General features: G+C 40.1%; 1 protein-coding gene across 1 annotated transcript; it reads right to left on the minus strand.

The window, feature by feature from the left end:
• Positions 1–2426: 2426 nt before the first annotated feature.
• Positions 2427–4713, minus strand: LOC107776543 (transcription repressor MYB5-like). Its single transcript, XM_016596462.2, has 2 exons — positions 4004–4713; positions 2427–3223 (listed from the first exon to the last, which is right to left on the minus strand). Exons 1-2 carry the CDS (start codon positions 4288–4290, stop codon positions 2668–2670), a joined length of 843 nt encoding a protein of 280 aa, XP_016451948.1. The 5' UTR covers positions 4291–4713; the 3' UTR covers positions 2427–2667.
• Positions 4714–22859: the final 18146 nt, after the last annotated feature.

The raw sequence follows: 22859 nt of genomic DNA on the forward strand, positions 1-22859 counted from the left end.
CCTGTCAATATCCCTTTTAACTCTGTCGATGGTTCTGTTTGGATAAACGGACCCAGAAGGGGCCCCCAACTGGTCATCCTCGACCCTAATCTTTGACTGATACTGATTATACATATCGGCCCAGGTTACAGCTGGATATTCGATCAGGTTCTGCTTTAACTGTTGTGAGGCTACCGAACTTCGTATGTTTAGGCCTTGAGTGAAAGCCTGAATGACCCAATCATCGGCGACCGGTGGCAGATCCATATGCTCCATTTGGAACCGATATACGAACTCTCTGAGCATCTTGTTGTCTTTCTATTTTATTTTGAAGATGTCCGACTTTCTAGTCTCGACCTTTATTGCTCCGGCGTGTGCTTTGATGAAGGAATCTGCGAGCATGGCAAAAGAATCAATGGAGTTAAGTGGCAAATTATGGTACCATATTATCGCCCCTTTGATAAATTTTCTCTGAATTTCTTCAGCAGTACGAACTCAATCTCATCGTCCTCTAGATCGTTCCCCTTTATTGCACATGTGTAAGAAGTGACATACTCGTTGGGGGTTGGTAGTTCCATTATACCTGGGAATTTTTGGCATGCGAAATTTCTTCGGAATGGGCTTAGGAGCCGCGCTGGGGGAAGGGCTTTTGTACGAATTTCTTTGAATCCAAACCCTTCAAAATCGGTGGTGCCCCTAGAATTTGATCAGCTCGGAGTTATATGTTTCCATTTTTTTGTCATTCGCTTCAATCTTCTTTTCCCCCGATTCAATTCGCTTTGTTAGCTCCTCGAATATTTTCAAGATAGCGGGGTCGATCCCTGACTCATTCATATTTGACCTCCCTGGCACTGGTTCGGCCCTGTGAACAACTTTCTGTGATGGCTCGGGTTCGACCCTACTCGGTGCATGGTTCTGATTTCGGAGTTGTGCTATTGCAGCTTGTTGAGCCTGCAACATTTCGAATATTATTCGAAGGCTGATTCCACCTTCATCGCCGCTCTGTGCGTTTTGACCGGCTGATCGAACGTCTCTGCGGACGCTATTTTCGGGGTCGGCACCCAAATTTGTATTTAGGGCAACATGGGAACTGACGTCGATGGGGTCTGCAACCGGTACTCCCTCGAGGTCAACTGGAGGCATTTCGTTCCCTGGGGCGGCTACGTTGTCGTTTTTGCCATGAAAACCAAGGCCATTGTCGATGTGTGTGGGTACTGCTTGAGAATTCATCATGATGATCCTGGAATAAAAAAACGCTTACAAGAACAAGTGTAAAGCAGTATATGTTATGAAAATTAGCACTAGACAATCACTATTATCCTTAGCCCCACGGTGGGCGCCCATCTGTTTAACCTTAAAATTGGATAACAATCAAATTTGTAAGTGATTTTAAGGATATGTGATTTCACTTGGCACAAACTTAGAAATATGAGAATTGGAGTTAGAAATTAACTGTAAAATAAATCAAACTGATACATCATGCAACTTTGGCCCTTGAGCTAGGTTGCCCTCGTACCAACTAAGTGTATTATTGAAGAGTAAGAACTGAACTACTGAATAAGAGAGCTTAAGAGAGAAAACGTAATATATTTCTTTGTTATGCGTGAATGTCCTCCTTACAAAATGATTGAAACCCCCGTTATATAGTAGAGAAGTTCTACATATGGTATAATTCTAAATACAGAAGGAAATCTCCTGATTGGCTAATCAACCGGTCTTGACTTGATACATGCCGAGATCTCCGCCATAATCCTCGCCCGGTCACAGACTCCTCGGCTTTCCGTTATTTGACTTAGCAGGCTTCATTTGATCTCGCTAGATCTCTATCCTTCTCGGTCTCGACCTTAGCTGGTCTCGATCTCGATCGATCCCTGAATCACGAGCTAGGCAATATCTATTCATGTAACGATCCAATATAACTTGGGATCGAACCTCGGTTTGCCGCCCCAGTCTCGATTAACCATACAAAATCGGGGAAGCCCGATTTTGACCGTATACACTTGTATATTAAAATCCAAAATATAATTACATAGAGGAGGGGACCTAAAATCGAACATTCTCACAAATTATAAGTGTCATGCCCAACTCAATAAAATTTTGATGCAAGTGCATATCATTATAGGGTGTATTAAACCCAAAATATATTTTCTTAACATGGTATCAAAGTCAGATTCATCAGAATTCTTAGTTTACTCGATTTGAACCCTCATTACAATGTTCACCCACCACATATCTAGTCTTGGTCTAGTCTTGGGAGTGGGAGGGGGTATTTTGTTTCCCACCATAAGGGAATTCAATATATATATATATATATATATATATATATATATATATATATATATATATATATATATATAGCTAACTTCAGGTTTATTATATGGTCTTGGGCATGTGTCACATCTTCAGCTAATTTTTTGGGTTGAGTTAGCCAAAAACTACTCTAGAAATAAACTCAAACATATACTTATGGCATTATGATATGTGCAAACCTCACATACATATTCCATTACAAGATAACGGTTAAAGTTCATACTTATAAGTTACATATCAAAACAATAAAAACAAGCTAGAACATCATCAAGCTGAGAAAGAATGGTTTGCTTAAAATGAATAAGAATCCAAATTCTTCTTCTATTTCTTATATAACCATGTGAAAGTAATTAGAGAAGGCAACATAAACATCTTCATTCATCCACTCTCTTGGTGATTATCTTGATTATCCTGTGTAGGAGTAACCAAAGGATCAAAATCTGGGAACATGCCATTGGTAATTTGTTGGTTTTGGCTATTGAACATGTCTTCATTGATTAAAGAATTCAAGAACGAGGAGAAGACATCGTCCGTGCAACAATTCATTTCATCATCTTCCTCAACCACAATATTTAGATCATCGTCATAATTGGCAAGCATCGCGTTACTTTGATATTGATAATTATCAAGACTCGTAATTTCTCTAGGATGATTAATATTGATGCTTCTTAATGGTTCTTCCATTTGGAAAGGAATGCAAATGGGGTTTGGAATTGTGTTGAAATCATTTGCTAATTTTGAAGATGAAGAAGGTGAAGAAGAAGAAGCTTTGTTGGTAATATGATCATCACTTGAGCAATTATGGTTTATTAATGGCTTATGAGTTCTTGGATTTATTCCTTGGCTGATTAACTTCTTGCTAAGGTGAGTATTCCAATAATTCTTTATCTCATTATCTGTTCTTCCTGGAATTCTCCCAGCTATCAAGGACCACCTACAACATTTCCAAAGTAATAAAAAATATAAGAAAGAAAATTCATATTTAATTAAATAAATATTAAAGATTTAAAGGATAGACTAGAAGGAAAAGAATAACATTTGTGAGTGCTAAATTGTCCTTTTTTTTTTGTGGGGGTTGAGTTCAATCTCAAGATCTCTGACTTCACAATTGAACTTTCATTTAGACATTTGGAATTGTAAAGTAAGATTATATATTAGGGCCTCTTTGATTTATTCAAAAAATAAAAAATAACAGCTATTTAATTAATAGATATACTTTAATTTCCACAAATAAAATGAAAACATATTTTCCTTTCAAATTAAAAATAAAAATAAACCTAAATTTTCATAAAAAATCAACATAAAATGTACTTTCGAAAATTTCTCTAATCTCAAAATCAATCTTCCAATATTACACTAAAACCAAAGCTATTTTTTTACTCAAAAACCACCATTGTGGTGTGGGGTTAGGCCGACACTAAAACCAAATTTAAACAAAACATTACACTCAAAGATAATGCAAACCCTAATAAAAACTCAAGAGCCGATAAAAAGATTAGTAAAAGAAAACCATTCAGGCTTATAGGTTAGTGGTATCGGTCAAAATCCCCAACACAATATAGACCGATGTGTGAGTTCTATTAATCTCACAATAAAAAAAAAAGAGAGAAAAATATAATATAACTAAAAGTGATATAAATCAGAGTTGAGGAAGAGAATAATAAGCCAATAATATAAACAACAATTAATATATGAAGAAAAATTATTGGAGGACCTGTTGCCAAGGAGGCGATGGAGGCGAAGGATGAGATCTTCTTCATCAGGCGAAATATGGCCGCGTTTGACGGAAGGACGGAGGTAATTCATCCACCGGAGGCGGCAGCTCTTCCCGCAACGGAGGAGCCCCGCCTTCTTTGGCAGAGTACGCCACCGTCCTTCGCCTTCTTTATTTATATAATTTGTTAAAATCTCGTCTTCTTCTGGTGTCCACGGCCCCCTCTTTAACCCTACTTTGCTACAACATGCTGTCACTTTTGTTTTTGATGATGTTGGTGTTCTCATCTTTCTTTGGTTTCTCTGCTTTGTTTGTGAAGTTTTTCTTTTTTCAGTTTGCTAAGGTGAGAAAGAAATGGAGATGGATTCTCAACATTTGGTTGCATGTTACGTTGGGTGAGTGAGAGTGATAATGTCTTACTACTATATTTGGGAGGGAGTTTGTGTTCTACGTAGTTACACGCTTTTTCTTGGCACTTACAACACGTTTTCCCAAATTGATTTTGGAGATTTTATTTTTATTGTTTTAATGAACTTTTAATTGGAACGCGTCACTTCTACATTGTTTTTGTTTAACTATATGGTATCAGAATATCAAGGTGAGGAATTCTTGGATGAAGGGAGCCGAGAGTGTATCGGAAGCAGCCTTTCTATCCCAGGGTAGAGGTAAGGTTTGCGTACACACTATCCTCTCCATACCCCACTAGTGAGATTATATTGAGTTGTTGTTGTTGTTGTTGTTGTATCAGAATAGCTATTATAGTCCGACTAATCCAAATTCGTGATATATAGGTCCCTAAGGGGAAACACTATCATTATATCAGAAAAATTTTCATTCGCAAGGATCAAATTTGAGAAACTCCGATTAAGGATGGAAAAGTATTATTCATCCCATCACATCCTCGATGGTACGTCACTTATTTATGTTTAGTTTTTATTGTTGAGATATATAATATGGCTACGATAAAATATAAATAGAGAAAGAAGGGTCGTAGAACTTTTATAAGTAATATAATATGGCCACGATGAACAGCTCACGTACGAATTGATGGAAGTTGCTCTTGGGTTTCTTCATATATACTATTATGAACAAAAATAGAAGACTTCACTAGATGCATTCTTTACCTCTTATAGCGAAATGGTAACGATATACATATGAATGGGGCTCACGCATTGATTATCCTTAGAAGACGAACATGCAAGCAACAAGTAATTTAATTTTATAGAAAACTCATCGTTTGGTGAAAGTTTAAATTACTATATGAAATGTCTAATTTTGATAGATAACACCACCAAAGGATGCGGTGTAATGGATAAGTGGTTTCTCCATTAATTAGAGTTCTCGAGTTATAGCCCTAGGTATGGAAAACTTCTTGGTAGGGAGCTAGCGCTATTTCCCTCCCCTCCGAATGGAGCCCTACCCATCGCGAATTCGGATATAGTCGGGTTCCAATGCGGGTACCGGACAACGAGCAAGAAACCAAAAGAATTTTGATAGATGACATGACCATAGTTTATCAATTACTATTTATAAAGATGTTCATTGGTTTGAATCTTTTATATCGACTACTCAACATATTTATACGTAATGAAGTCTTATATATACAAATATGATTTAATTTTTGACAAGTTCTTATAACTTATGTTGTTACACATTTAGAGGTATGGTCTTGCCCCCTTCCCCCTTTTTCTATCTTCACACTTCACAAACTTTTTCCTTTTTTTTCCGGAGATTATTATTGAAAACTCACTTGCATCAGGTATTTACGATGGCGAAGCCAGAAAATTTAATAAGGGAGTTCAAATTTTGAACACCCTTTGCTCAGTGGCGGAGTCACATTGAACCAAGGGGTGTCAAGCGACGCCCCTTCGCCGGAAATTTATACTATATTGGTAGATAATTTTTTTAATATTATATATATATTTACTATGCGTTGACTCCCCTTGACTCTTCGATATAGCTAATTTTTTATATTTTGACACCCCTTGATGAAAATTCTGGCTCCGCCACTGCCTTTGCCGGTGAGCTATGCAAGAGTGTTCAAAATCTATTTTTAATCAATAACAAATAATATTTTACCTTATACATACTATAATTTTTCGGCGAATGGGTAAATTGACCATCCTTGAGCCAACATAGCTTCGCTGTGGGTATTTACCAAACCATACTATGATACTAATTTATCATGCAAACTGGATCACCAAGCGAACCAATTGATATCGAGTCTCTTAATTCAATTAATTATATATACGCGTAAGATTGAACGATATCTGAACAATTCATTCTAAACTAGCCAAGAATTAATCCTAAATAGAACGATATCTAACAATCGATTCACACAAACACTAAAACTTTTGCTAATACAGAATTTATGGAACAAACTCTATGAGTTCTTACTTCTTACACTTGTCAAATTGAAACTAAAAGAGCACAAAGGTAAGTTGTGACTCTCTGCTCCAACGAAATTGATCGATAATCTGTCGCTAAATTGCTCATATCTAACGGAATCTTTAATAATATATCACTGACCCGCTATTAAACTGATTTAGCGACCAAAATATGTTGTTTAGCAATGGAATCTGTCGGACGCTAGCTTTACTTCAGAATCTGTAAGAGAATGCGAGAGATGAGTAGTCTCGACATATGACAGAATTAAAGACCGTAATTACGTAAACAATAACATAATTATGGACGCTGCAGGACTTTTATAATCAAGTGGAGATATTTATATTTGAGGAAGAGATCTAGTTAAACATGATTAAATTAATTAGTTGACTTTTTTTTTAATTTACTTGATTGGATATATTTTTAGATTGGTCCACGAAATAAATTTACTCATTCACTTGAAGACTCAGATAGTATGTTCTATTCTTGTTAAAATAGCAAAACGTATAAAAGTAAATATTGACAAGTAAATAGAGGGAGTTTTTGGAGATCTAAATTTATTGGCGCAAAATATAGATCAGCATTTACTCTATTTGCCACATAACTAATTTCAATCAAAACATTCCCAGTAGGAATTACTCACTTTCAAAGGAGCACAGGACAGTGACCTTTTCCCACCCAGAATTTCGAGTGTGTTATTTGATCAATTAGTGCAATCACCAACCCAATATTAAATCATAACAATTAAAAAGTAATTTAATTTTAAAGAGAAAAGAAAAAGCAAAATTGCAATTTTGATAAATGCAAATCGAACTAAATATATCTTTCGTAATCGCCAGAATTAGTGATAGTTTTCCCAACTCTCTCTTCTATATGATCACGCGATATTATTTAAGAATCAAACATTTCTTTTCAGAGAACGATTTTCTCAAACATTCGTGAAATATTATTTTCTAAATGTTTTGTTTACAGTACATTTATACATATAGTTATATTAGGTAAAATATGTTATGGCACGTGGCCACTGGCCACCCAAAAAGGGACACGTGGAACCCAAGCTGGGAAGAACGTAAGACCAGACGCAACTATTCTGTGAGTCACCGGAAAAGATAACATTCATAAAGGCATTGAATACTCTGCGCCCGGTAGCATTCAATGAGGGATATTCCACAACATTAAGAGCAACAGCCCGTTACAGAGAACTTGACATTTATATATGTTCATCGTTACGTCTTCATCAATGCTCCTCATAATTGACATTAAAGAAGGGCACGACCCAAGTACCTTCTTCATAGGTATAAATAATAAGGTTAATGATCATTGTAAGGGACACGTATTTTCTGGCAAAACTTACAATGTATTCTATACAAAGCTCAATACAATTTTATTAACTTGCTTTTTGATCTCATCATTACTGTGCCAGGACGCTTTGCTCACAAAACTATCATTTCTGCTATATATTTCAAGGCTAAGTATTTTACATTTATATAATTGTTGTATTATTTCACGATCAAATTAATTCACTTGTCTAGAAACCACGTATAAATTCAACTATACTGTTTTACGGGTAAACAGTTTAGCGCCCACCGTGGGGCCTAGACAGTCGTGCAATTGAATTGATCCTTGCCTTTTTTACTAACGTGTTTTGATTACTTTGTCTTAGCAAAAATCACAAAAAAATGGCATATAACAATGTTAACGGCACACGCAACCCTGAAATTCAAGGGAAACAGACTCATTTCGAAGATTCAATTAGTGACACTCGCAATGAGGGGAACGACGCCACACCGGTGCATGACAGGCAGTACCCTCGACAGGTTCGGGAGACCACTCCTGATGATGCTGAGGCGGTACTCTCAACAGGTTCGGGAAATGACTCCTAAGTATTTTACATTTCTGTAATTATTGTATTATTTCACGATCAAATTAATTCATTTGTCTAGAAACCACGTATAAATTCAACTGTACCGTTTTACGGGTAACTAGTTTGGCGCCCACTGTGGGGCCTAGACAACCGTGCAATTGAATTGATCCTTGCCTTTTTTACTAATGTGTTTTGATTACTTTGTCTTAGCAAAAATCATTAAAAAAATGGCAGATAACACTGATAACAGCACACGCGACCCTGAAATTCAAGGGGAACAACCTCATTTTGAGGATTCAATTAGTGACACTCGCAATGAGGAGCATGTAGCAGATACAGTGAGGGTCTTGCAAGAGCAACAAGCAATCATTCTAGGCCATCTCACGTGACAGGATCAGGTAATGACAAAACTGAAACATGCGCTATCAGGTGCTTCAAATAATGCAAACATGCGAGATCTAATTCCTTTCGATGTTCCCATAAATCAAACGATGCAACGAGTCGATAACAACACTCCCAGGGGTGAAGTTGGCTCCGACGGGGCCGGGATAGTAGATCTGGCCTCAACAGGGAGAACGATCCGTTCAAGGATGAACTTTTGCAGTTCATGAAGGAAGTAAACGCCCACATTGATCAAATCCCAGGCGCATCACCAGTATTGAAAGGCCCGAACTCAAAGAAGTATATTCAATTACCGTACAAGCCGAGTGCGGCACCAAAACTAATCCTGAAGCGGTTCAAAATGCCTGAAATTCCAAAGTATGATGGAACTTCAGACCCACATGAGCATATTACCACATATACAATGACGATGAAGGATAATGATTTAGCTCCTCACGAAATTGAATCAATGTTGCTAAAGAAATTCGGAGAAACTCTCGCGAGGGGAGCTTTAACGTGGTATTCATTATTGCCCGAGCATTCCATATATTCCTTCGAGATACTCGTGGATTCCTTCATTAAGGCTCATGCTGAGGCCATAAAAGTGCAAGCCCGGAAGGCCGATATATTTCGGATCGCACAGGGAGAATCTGAATTATTACGAGAGTTTATTACCTGATTCTAGAAGGAAAGGATGTCGCTCCCGACCGTCCCGGATGAATGGGCAGCTGAACATTCACCAAAAGATTGAACCCAAGAAGTTCGGACACTTCCCAGAAGCTGAAGAAGAGCCTGCTAGAGTTCCAAGCAATGACTTGGGCAGACGTCCATAACCGTTGCGAGTTGAAGATAAGGATCGAAGATGACTAGGTCGGATCCACATCATCGGGCAAAGGACGGGAGAAGAACATAGTTAAAGCAAAGGATGACTGCGACGCAGACAGAAGAACTTCAAGGGGCCGGCTTTTACCCTACGAGCGGACAGAAGGCCATGGCAGGAACTTTCGAGCATCAAACAAGTTCACCGTTGACAGAGGGACCGATCGTGATCGAAACAGTAGATCGCTTCAAGATAAAGAGACGTCGGGGTCTCGGGATCTTTCTTACACCAGGTTATCAGAATATAACTTCGACATCAGTATAGTGGAACTGGTGTCAACCATGAGAAATATTAAAGGGGCACAGTTCCCAAGACCTATGAGATACGATACCGGCCAGAGGAATCCTAACTTATGGTGCGAATACCACGGGATGAACGGTCACTGGACAAGAGACTGTCGACATCTCCAGGAATAAGTGTCAACGCTGTTAAAGAATGGTCATCTCAGAGAATTCTTGAGCGACCGAGCTAAGAACAATTACGGTTGTAATAGAGATAATATAGAATCTCCGAAATCAGGAGAAGAACCCCCATGCCAAACGATCAATATGATCTTCGGGGGGAACGAGATTAATGGGGTCACCTTTTCGGAGGAAAATAAGACCAAAGTATCAATAACTCATAGTAAAAGACTCTGGGAAGACGATATCACTTTCACGGAGGAGGACGCTGATGGATTGTTATTACCACACAACGACGCACTGGTAATTTCTTTAAATGTGTTAGGTTTTAAGATTAAACGTGTTCTAGTGGATACAGAAAGTTTGGCTAATATCATACAATGGAGAGTATTGGAGAAAGATAAACTTACCGGGATTATCGTTCCGGCAACAAAGCATCTCGCTGGATTCAACCTTGCGAGTATGACGACCCAGGGAGAGATTTTGCTACTCACGAACGCTAAAGGGGTAATGAAAACAACTCTCTTAGAAGTAGTAGATGGCGATAAAGGATACAATATTATCCTGGTAAGGCCATGGTTGCACGATATGAAAGTCGTACCTTCGACATATCACCAATTGCTGAAGTTTCCAATGCCCGAAGGAATCAAACAAATAAGAGGCGAGCAACTAACAGTAAGAGAGACGAATGCAATCTTAGTTTCCAGTAGCAAAGGAAAGGAACACAAAGCATAGAGATTATAGGAACCGATGCCTACTCCCGAGCTACAAGTAATTATCCCAGAAGCAGAGTCATCAGATCAATATCAGGTGCCGAGATACTTTCAAGTTCCAGAAGAGACAGACACAACGAAGTCCATGGTGGAAGAATTAGAGCATGTGGCATTATTTGAGGAATTCCTAGAGAGGAAGTTCCATTTAGGACAGGACTGCACCCGGAGCTCAGGTCTGTTTTTAATGAATTCCTTAAAATTAATACCGATTGCTTTGCATGGTCGCACGAGGATATGACATGTATCCCAACTGAAAATCCATGTACAAACTGAGTTTGGATTCCAGCATACCTCCAGTAAGGCAGAAAAAATGCCTTATTGCTGAGGCCAGGAATAAATTCGTCAAAGAAGAGGTAACCTGCACACTTAAAATCGGTTCGGTCCGAGAGGTAAGATATCCGAATTGGTTGGCCAATGTAGTAGTAGTTCCTAATAAGAACAATAAATTTCGCATGTGTGTAGACTATAAATATCTAAATAAGGCATGCCCGAAAGACTCGTTCCCATTGCCAAACATCGATCAGATGATTGATGCCATGGCCGGGCACGAGTTAATGAGTTTCCTCGATGCTTATTCCGGGTACAACTAAATCAAGATGAACCCGGAAGATCATGAAAACACTTCATTTATAACGGATTTTGGTACATACTACTATAATGTAGTGCCCATCGGGTTGAAAAACGCCGGAGCCACTTATCAATGGCTCGTAAATAAAATGTTGGAAAAACAAATAGGAAAAACTATGGAGGTTTATATAGATGATATGCTCGTTAAGTCTTTGAATATAGGTGACCATATTAAGCATCTGCAATAAACATTTGACATCCTAAGGAAGCATAACATGAAACTTAACCCCGAGAAATGCGTGTTCGGGGTCAGTTCTGGTAAGTTACTGGGGTTTCTGGTCTCGCAAAGGGGAATTGAGTTAAACCCCGACAAAATCAAGGCCATAGAGGATATCCCAGATCAATTGACGAACGTAAAAGAGGTCTATCGACTCACAGGAAGATTAGCAGCTCTGAGCAGGTTCATTTCCCGGTCGTTGGAAAAATGTTATCGCTTCTTCACATTACTCAAGAAGAAGAATAATTTCAAATGGACACCAGAGTGTCAGCAGGCTTTGAGGGACCTTTAAGAAATACTTATCAAGCCCTTCCTTGCTTTCAAAACCAAAAGAAGGCGAAATATTGCTAGTCTACCTCGCGGTTTCAGAAGTTGCGGTAAGTGCATTTTTAGTCTGGGAGGACGAAGGTACGTAATTTCTCATTTATTACGTTAGCAAAATTTTAACGGGAGCAGAAACTCTCTACCCACATTTGGAAAAACTAGCTTTAGCTCTCGTAGTGACCGCTTGGAAGCTGAGGCCCTACTTCCAATGTCACCCGATAGTTGTGGTGACTACTTTCCCTTTGTAGAAGATCCTCCACAAACCTGATCTCTCGGGTAGATTGGTCAAATGGGCCGTCGAAATGAGTGAATTTGACATAGAATATAAATCGAGGACTGCAATTAAGTCACAGGTCTTGGCTGACTTCGTGGCCGATTTTAGTCCGGGACTGCTACCCTTGGCAACCAAGGAGGCAGTAATAGTATCGGAATCAACATCGGGGGTTTGGACCTAATTTACGGACGGATCTTCAAACGTAAAAGGGTACGGTCTCAGAATAGTCTTAATCACGCCTTCGGGGGAAACCTTAAGGCAAGCCATCAGAACGATCCATTTAACTAACAATGAAGCAGAGTATGAAGCTTTGATTGCTGGGCTCGAATTGGCCTGGGGACTTGATTCCGAGGTTATCGTAATCAAATATGACTCACAGCTGGTGGTAAATCAAGTTTACGGAATATTTGATACCAAATAAGAATGTATGCAACAATAAGTGGTAAAGGTCCAGGATCTTTTGGCACGATTCTGGGAGTAGTTAATTACTTATGTCCTGAGGGAGGACAACGCGGAAGCGGATGCAATAGCTAGGATCCTCAATGGAAATGAAGGGATCAGAATTCAGGACAGTAGTGCAATTGAGGAATTCGGCCCTGGATACGGATGGTTACTATGAGTTAAATTCGACTACTCTGGTCTGGGACTGGAGAAACGAGATAATCAACTATTGCGAACACGGGAAGTTGCCTGAAAACCCGAAAGCATCGCGAGCGTTACACACCAAAGCGGCGTGCTACACCTTTAAAAGAGGCCAATTTTATAGAAAACCCTTCCAAGGCATGTTGGCCCGGTGCTTAGGAGCGTCAGAAGCTAACTATGTCATGAGAGAAATCCACGAAGGGATATGCGACAATCACTCTGGCGCAGACTCCCTAGTGTTGAAACTGGTACGAGTAGGATATTACTGGCCTCGCATGGAGCAAGACGCCAAAGACTTCATATGAAAATGTGATAGGTGCCAACGCTATGCACCGCTAGTATACCAACCAGCGGAACCATTACATTCGGTTCTATCCCCATGGCAGTTCATGAAATGGGGATGGACATCGCCGGACCACTATCACCGGCCCCCGGAAAGGTAAGCTTTCTTTTAATTTTAACTGATTATTTTTCTAAATGGGTGGAAGTAGGTTCTTATCAGAAGATCGGAGAACGCGATATGATCAATTTCTTGTAGGAAAATATAATTTGCAAGTTCGGCATACCCAAAGAAATAGCATGCGACAACGGGCCACAGTTCGTCGGTGCAAAAATTACAAAATTCCAAGAAGATTGAAAAATAAAAAGGATCACATCTTCGCCTTATCATCCGAGCGCAAACGGTCAAGCAGAGTCAACAAACAAAGTAATTATTCTAAACCTCAAGAAAAGGTTGGAAACAGCAAAGGGCAAATGGCCCGAAGCATTACCCAAAGTTCTGTGGGCCTACCGAACAACGGCCAAGTCAAGCACAGGAGAAACCCATTTTTCCCTTATGTACGGTGCCGAAGCCTTAATCCTGGCGGAAGTGAGCGAGCCCACTTTGAGATATTTTCAGGCAGATGAAGAATCAAATAGCAAAGCGATGTTAGCCAACTTGGAATTGCTCGAGGAATGCCGGGACTTGGCACATGTAAGAATGGCAGCTCAGAAGCAGAGAATGGATCGATATTATAATTGAAGAGCCAACCTCCGTTATTTCAAAGTAAGAGACTTGATCTTGAGGAAGGTAACTCAAAACACCAGGGAACTCAACGCGAGCAAGTTAGGCTCAACATGGGAAGGTCCTTACCGGGTTTCAGCTATCACTGGGAAATGATCATACGAGTTGGAGAACCAGAATGGAGACAAGCTGCCCAGAAACTGGAACATGGCTCACCTCAAAAGATATTACTGCTGATGAACAACAGTCAAACGGAAAGTATGTGCTGTACTCTTTTCCCCTTCATTTAGTTTTTGTCCCAATTGGGTTTTTCTGGCAAGGTTTTTAATGAGGCAGCGATGAAGAGCATACTACGAAGACAACAATGATAAGACCTTTGATAACAAGGCAAGCAAACAAATTTCCACTCGGTATCGATTAGATAATCTTTGCTTCGATAGAAATTCCCACCGGAAAGTTGCGTTTGCTGCCGAACAGAGGTTATCCGACCATTCACGAGCACAAACAACTAGAGGACTGTTAGGCATTCTTTCGCTCTATAGCATGGATTCCTAAGGGGAAGCAAAGTATGTTTCCAAGTGAAGGCTTACCTAGCAATTCATTGGTGGAGCCTTCGAGGATACAAGACTTCAAGTGTTCCAATTCCCACTTTCCATATTCGAAAATTGGGGGAATAATATGAGGATACAATAACAATGACTGCCACGTCAACCGAGAACGAAAATCCGAAAACAAAATGCTTCATCGGGATCGGGGACTGCGCAGCCAGCTTCGCAGAATCAAGTTGTACAAGATAGCCACATGTAATAGTAATTTCTTTTTTGCATAACAAGATGCTTATGTATATTTTGAAATAAAAGGAATAAAATAAAATCCTTTTGCTTTTATCTTGTTTCTTGTCTGAACGATGAGCTAACTTTGTCATTTGAAAGTTGAACAAGTGCTTCAAATGTCAGTGCCATAATGAACATGAGACGTCCTCTTCATAAGAGGGCCCTCTCTTATAAACAACCTCACGTTAAAGGGTTGGTTCCGTAAGAATTTATGCCCAGAATCAAAAATGTTATCGGAGAAAAATACACCTGAAGTCGCATATGGAAAGGACGCAAAAAGAAAACTTGCGCAAATACTTATTGAAACCCTCACGTAAAAGGGATAATGCTCGAAAACAAAATACATCAAAGAAAATGCATCCGAGACCACATACAGAAAAATGTGAACCGAAAACCATGCGCAGAATCCTTAAGAGAATACAAAGGTTAAAAACCTTGCACGAATATTCAAGCAAAAGTAAGATTCAAACAAACATTTGAGCAACAATACGTATTCATTTATAAGAACGTGCCAAAAGAAATATAAAATAGGAAAAGACAAGTAAAGCTAAACTGCAGTGCCTCCGGGCCCAGGAGGAAGAGAATTGTCCACGCCCCCGGGAGTGGTAGATGATTCCACCGATGGCCCGATATTTTCCCCAGTCTGATCTTCAACATCATCGCCCTTCGATTCTTCTTTAGTTGTCGAAAATTCAGAACCATAACAAGATCGGCTAGATACATCAGACCTCGATGAAAGGCCAGTCTTAGCGGCTAACTCAAGCTCGCGTGACTTAAAAATTTCGGCATCAATATCAATGACACCATCTTTGGCTTCTTCCAAGGTTTTTCCCCTCATGTTGTACATGGCATAAGTTATTTCAACAATGAGGGAAACATCTCGGCGCTTGAGGTCTTGTTTGAGTTGGGTTATCTCGGCAGAAAGATTTTCCCAGGCGGACCTAGCAGACTTAAGGCTGACATCAAGCTAGTGAACAGTTGAAATAAAGAGTCTTCTATGCTCGATAGTTTTCCTGTACTTCTCTTCTAGATGGGCATGTTTCGCCCCCGCGGTAGCAAACTCTTGGACTTTGGAGCTCAAGGCTGATTCCAAGTTAGTTACCCTTTTAGTAGCAATAACCTCGCGCTTGGTTACAACAAGAATGGTGTCCTGGACTTCAGCCCATTTAGACTTGGCTTCATCAAATCTAACCCTCAGTGGGCCAACTTCCTGGCTGAGGGTTACCACTTCTTTCTCGCTTTGCTACAAACGAGCTTCCAAATTATCGGCCTCAGTGTGATGACCTAAAAGGTCATCTTTAAATGTAATAATTATTTCTGTATTCTGAGACCTCAAATATCATCATTCAGCTTTCCTCGACATGTGTGCGCAGTCCATAAATTTTTCCGAAAAGTTTTTATATGAAAAATTGATTAAAATATAAAATAGAGCTTTAAAACTCAATTGGGTTGACTTTGGTCAACATTTTGGAACTTGGGCATATGTATGGAATCAAATTCGGAGGTCCCTAGCTCGAGTTATCGCATGTTGTCGAAAATTTGAACTTTAAAGGCTTAATGACTATAAAGAATTAACCAATGTTTGACTTTATTGATACCGGGTCCGTATTTTGGTTCCAGAATCTAATATAGGTCTGGTACTATATTTATGACTTATTTGTCAAATCTAGGGAGAAACGGAGTTGGTTTGACGTGATTCGGTCGTCCGGTTGTTAAAAAAGAATTTTAAAGTTTTCTTAAAATCTCACTTAATTTGGTGTCCGATTCGTAATTCTAGGTGTTAAATTGGTATTTTGATCACACGAGCGAGTTTGTATGAGGTTTTTGGACTTGTGTGCATGTTTGGTTTGGAGATCCGAGGGCTCGGGTGAGTTTCGGACGAGCCTCGGACCATTTTTGTTCAAGAAAACATAGCTGGAATTGTGGTGCTTCACAGTACTGGTTTCCTTCTATGCGATCGCGTGACTATATCCGCGATCGCGAAGGCTTAATGTTACTGATGTAAATTTAAACTATGCTATCGCATAGTAACGTCCGCGATCGCACAGTGGCAGCAGTCAAAGCTCCACAACGCGAGGGCCAAGCCGCGTTCGCGTAGAAGGAATGAAGGCAGAAGCTAGGCACGCCATTTGTGCTACGCGATCGCACAAGGCAATACGCGATCGCGGAAGGTTAAGAAACTGTGCTTCACGTTCGCGTAGAGCAAAATCTGGGCAGCCTAAAAATGTGCTTCGCGGTCGCGAAGTATTGTCCGCAATCGCATAAGGGAAGAGACTGGGCAAACAGAACATAAGTTCTGTAAATGGGATTTCGCCCCATTTCCTACCATTTACAATTTTGAGCTCGGGTAAGACGATTTTTTGGCGACTTTTACGGGAAACCATTGGGGTAAGTGTTCCTTATCCTATATTGATTGTATTTCATGATTCCATACTCATTTACATCATGAATCCATGAATTTATAGAAGAAAAATCAGATTTTTATAAAATCATCCAAAAATATAAAATTAAGATTTGAAGGTCAATCTTATGTCGGAATTTGATAATTTTTATGTGGTTGAACTCGTATCGGAACGAGTGTTCGGATTTCGTAAGTTTTTCAGAGATTCGATATGTGGGTCCCACATTTGATTATTAAAATAAATTTCAGATTTTAATCCGAAAATTAGTAAATTCATATGGGATTAATTCCTACGATTTGTATTGAGTATATTGAATTGTTTATGACTAGATTTGAGGATTTCGGACACGAATTCGCGAGGCAAAGGTTTATTAAAATCTTGAATTTGGTTGAAAATCGAGGTAAGTGTCGTGGTTAACCTTGACTTGGAGTAGGATTTATTTGTCTATTTGCTACGTGATTTAATGTGCGGGTACAACATATATGTGAGGTGACGAGTACTTATGTGTTGTGGTTGAGTCGAAGCATACTGGAGGAGTTTATTTCATTTTGAATAATTGCTTATTTAGTTAATATATTCATGTTTAAGTTTATTATTGATTATTTGATCATTATTCATAAATTTTTTATTGATTTAATTATTGTTGAATATGGTGCAAAAGAGTGTAAAAGCACGAAGGGTGATGTCGTGCCATTTTTATTATTTATACTATCATTGTGATGGTGAGAAAGAATGTAAAAGCACGAAGGGAGATGCCGTGCCAAAAGAGAGTTAAAGCACGAAGGGTGATGTCGTGACAGTTATTATTATTTATTTATTAGTTTATGGGAGGATTGAGAGTAAAAGCACGAAGGGTGGTGCTGTGCCATTTTCATATTATCAGTTGCTAATTTTATTGTTGAAGAATTAATTGGCTGCTAAGTGATAATTCTCCTGCCGAAATTATTATATCAACCCCCTTCGCATGTTCCCTCCCAAATTTATAAAGTGTTATTTATTGTATTATTGTTGCTTCGTATTTGTATATACTTGTACAAGTTGTTTACGTACGTGTCCTGTCATAGCCTCGTCACTACTTTGTCGAGTTTAGGCTCGACACTTACGGAGTACATGGGGTCGGTTGTACTCATATCACACTGTGCACTTCTTGTGCAGATTTTGGAGTCGGTCCCAGCGGCGTACCATAGACTTGCTCGGATTCAGCTACCCGGAGGAGTCTTGAGGTATAACTGCACAGCGTTCGTAGTTTTAAAGTCCCTTTCTATATTATCTTAGCTGTGTATTATATTTCAAACAACTTGAATTTTATTCAAAAATTTATTTGTATCATTCTAGTAGCTCGTACACTTGTGACACCAGATTCGGGGATGTATTTTGATGATTCGGTAGTTATGGTCTTCTGCACTTTATTTCAGTAATTGACTTCCATTTAATTTAAATTATTTAAAAATGGTTAAGATTATTCTAACGTTGGCTTGCCTAGCAAGTGCAATGTTAGGCGCCATCACGGTCCCGAAGGTGGGAATTTCGGATCGTGATAGTTGGTATCAGAGCACTAGGTTGCATAAGTCTCACGAGCAAGCTAGTAGAGTATGAAGGATTGGTACGGAGACGTCTGTACTTATTTTTCAGAGGCTATGAAGTTTAGGAACAATATCACTTCTTTCTTATTCTGTCGTGTGATTTTATTCTATCATCAATGATTGAACCATTCTATTCTTATTCTCTCGCAGAAGGTGAGAAGACGTAATATATCTATCGATGAACAGGGACCAGAGCCCCCGGTGGCAACTATGACTAGGGGTAGAGGTCGAGGCCGAGGTCGTGCTAGAGGCAGAGGCAGAGATAGAGCTCAGTCTAGAGCTTGAGCAGCAGCACCTGTTGTAGAACCTCAGGTGGATCTTCAGGAGGAGGTTCCAGTTTAGACTATACCGGTTGGACCAGTTCAGGTCGCGGAAGGATTCATAGCTACTCCAGTACTTCAGGACGCCCTAGTCCATTTGGTAAGTCTTATGGAGGGCGTGGCCCAGAATGGTACATTTCCAGTGACACCAGCCATCTCACAGGCTGGGGGAGGAGCACAAACTCCCACTACTCCCACTCCGGAGCAGATGGCTCCCCAGTATCTGGCTCCAGCAGCCTCGCTAGTTGGGCTAGTTCAGCTAGTTGTTGCGGCACAGGCCGGTGATTGGCCCACCATGTCTTTTGAGGCCTTATTGAGGCTAGATAAGTTTACTAAGCTCTTTCCAATTCGCTTCAGTGGTACACCTTTTGAGGACCCACAGGATTATCTTGACCGCTGCCATGAGGTATTGCGGAACATGAGTATAGTTGAGACTAATGGGGTCGATTTTACTGTATTTGAGATGACGGGCTCCGCCAAGAGATGGTGGAGAGATTTTATGTTGACCAGGCCAACTGGGTCACCTACACTGACGTGGGAGCAGTTCTCATGGCTATTTCTAGAGAAGTTCCTCCCTATCACATTGAGAGAAGATTACCGCAAGCAATTTGAGCATCTCCAGTAGGGTAGTATGACTGTTACTCAGTACGAGATCCGTTTTGTGGATTTAGCCCATAATGCTCTCCTTTTATTACCTACTGGGGGAGAGAGAGAGTGAGGAGTTTTAATGACGGTTCTTGCACAGGAGAGAGAGCAGGGGTCTGATAAGAGGCCTCGTCAGTTCGGTGGGTTCAGTGGTGCCTCGTTTGGAGGCAGGGGTAATTTTGGTAGAGGCTATCCTCCCAGGCCGTTTCATTCAGCTCTCCAGGCATCCCACAATGCTTCAGCTGGTCATGGCCCTTATGCGTCTCATTCCGACCAGCTAGATTACAGTGTACCACCAGCTCCTATTAATGCACCTCCGATCCAGAGTCATCAGAGTGGTTATCCAGGTCGACATGGCCAGTTCCAGGGCCAGCATGCACAACAACTGAAGACGTGTTATACTTGTGGTGACCCAAGACACATTGCTAGATTTTGCCCTCGGGTATCAGGCAGTTCACAGCAGTAGGGTTCCTGTGCTATGATTCCAGCACCAGTTATTCCGCCACCCGCCCAGCCAGCTAGGGCCAGGGGTCAGACAGCTAGAGGTGGAGGCCATCCAGTTAGAGGCCATCCTAGGGATGCAATTCAGGGTGGTGGGGCCCAACCCCCGATTTTATGCTTTTTCCGGCTAGGTCTGAGGCCGAGTCATCCGATGCTGTGATTACATATATTGTTCTAGTTTGCCATAGAGATGCTTTAGTTCTATTTGATCTAGGATCTACTTATTCCTATGTTTCCTCTTATTTTGCTTCATATCTGGTGATGCCTCGTGATTCTCTGAATGCTCTTGTGTATGTTTCCACTCCGGTGGGAGATTCTATAATTGATAGATCATGTCTATTGTTCGTGTGTGGTTACTATTGGTAGTCTTGAGACTAGTGTGGGTCTTCTACTTCTTGATATGGTAGATTTTGGTGTCATCTTCGGTATGGATTGGATGTCACCTTATCATGCTATATTGGATTGTCATGCCAAGACAGTGACCCTAGACATGCTAGAGTTACTTCGATTAGAGTGGAAAAGAAATCCTGGTCATTCTACTAGCAGGGTTATTTCTTATATGAATGCTCGGCATTTGGTCGAGAAGCGGTGTCTAGCCTATTTGGCTTATATTCACGATCCCAGTGCGGATGTTCCTTCTATGGACTCAGTACCAGTTGTTCGTGAATTTCCAGAAGTATTTCCTACAGATTTTTTGAGGATGCCACCCGACAGAGATATAAACTTTTGTATTGATTTGGCTCCGAGCACTCAGCCCATTTCTATTCCACCATACCGTATGGCCCCGCCGGAATTGAATGAACTGAAGGCGTAACTACAAGACTTGCTTGATCATGGATTTATTAGACCTAGTGTCTCGCCCTGGGGTGCACCAGTGTTATTTGTAAATAAGAAAGACGGTTCAATGCGAATGTGTATAGATTATCGACAGTTGAACAAGGCTACTATCAAGAACAATTATCCACTCCCAAGAATTGATGACTTATTCGATCATCTTCAGGGTGCCAAGGTGTTTTCAAAGATCGACTTGAGGTCTGGTTACCATCAGTTAAAGATTAGGGCATCTGATATCCCTAATACAGCTTTTCGGATTCGGTATGGGCATTACAAATTCCTAGTGATGTCATTTGGGCTGACAAATGCCCCAACAGAATTTATGGATTTGATGAATCGGGTGTTCAAGCCTTATCTGGATTCATTTGTAGTTGTATTCATTGATGACATATTGATTTACTCCAGCAGTTGAGAGGAGCATGAGCAACATCTTCGGATTGTGCTTCAGACTTTGAAGAATAATCAATTATATGCCAAATTTTAAAAATGTGAGTTTTGGTTAAACTCAGTTGCCTTTTTGGGGCATGTTGTATCGGCAGAAGGCATAAAAGTTGATCCTAAGAAGATTGAAGCTGTTCAGAATTGGCCTAGACCTACTTTAGCTACAGATATCAGGAGTTTCCTGGGTTTAGCGGGATATTATCACTTATTTGTGGAGGGGTTTTCATCTATAGCATCTCCATCGACAAATTGACCCAGAAGGGTGACCCATTCAGATGGTCATACGAGTGTGAGTTGAGCTTTCAGAAACTCAAGACCACTTTTGTAAGGCCCCGACAAAAGTTTTCCTAATGACTGAAGATTTTAAAATACGCCAACGGTATTTGGGAATAACGTGTTCGAGTATTAAAGGAGATCCATGGGATTGAAACACGTTATTTTTAAATGAAAAATATATGTTTAAGGTGTGTTGGAACATACTAAGGTGATTTGTGAATGGAAAGAATTCGTGTGGAACAAGTTGGATTCATTAATGGGAAATGATGTCTCAATTTGCACAAGATCCTACTTCAAACGCATGCTGCTACCACACTATAACGACTTAGGAAATGGTCTACCTATCAAATTAAAGCCCTTTGAGTCTAGTTTCTAACGCTTCAAACCGTTTGTCATTTGGACACTCCTACAAGAGGTTATGTTAAAATTCCCAAACGCGGGAAGAATGTGACCGTGCTATAACCCTTGCGAAGCCAGGTCTGTAGCGCGCTAGACCGTGCTATAACCCTCGCGAAGCCAGGTCTGTAGCATGCTAGATCATGATATATCCCTTGCAAAGCCTGGTCTGTAGCTCGCTACAGAGCTCGCGTAGCCTGGTCTGTAGCCCGGTCCGGATTTTTGAGAGTCCATTTTTCTAATTTCATAACCTGGCCCTAGTTCCTATAAATCGATCTTAGGGTCATTTTGGAGGGATAATCTGATATTTTTAGAGAGGGGAAAGTCCCCTAGAGTGAGAGGAGGAATTCCTAAGCCCTTGTTCATCAAATCTTGCTCAAGCCTTGAAATCCAATAAGAAATCCCTCAAGTTCTTCTTCTAAGATATAAGGTTCCATACCCTAGTTTTCAATTTTAAATTTGGGTAGAAGATGGTTTATTAAAAGTATGACTCTTGGGTGTAAGAGTACTATTTATACATGCATGTACCAATAAGGTTTGTGGGAAGTTTGTATAGCTCAAATGGGTAAAGATTGAGTTGTGAAGTGAAGGAAATCTTGTGGAAGAACCTTATAACCAATTTGCACATCTAGTGTTTGATGAAATGCTTAAGTGAGGTGAACCCATGAATATCTTCCTAATTATGCTTTACTTTTGTTATGTTTCTAAATAGATTGAAGTTGCTATAATTTTCGGAATGTCGTAGTAATTTAAGAAAAGCTCAAAACGAGGTATATTGGCTAAACTTTCTCTCTTGGAATTGAATTTTATGATGTTTCCATAAGTTCCAAGTATGGTTGTCTCAATTTCCTTAT

The sequence above is a fragment of the Nicotiana tabacum genome, chromosome 9 (genome assembly GCF_000715075.1).
Source record: "Nicotiana tabacum cultivar K326 chromosome 9, ASM71507v2, whole genome shotgun sequence".
In the NCBI taxonomy this organism is placed as follows: Eukaryota; Viridiplantae; Streptophyta; class Magnoliopsida; order Solanales; family Solanaceae; genus Nicotiana; species Nicotiana tabacum.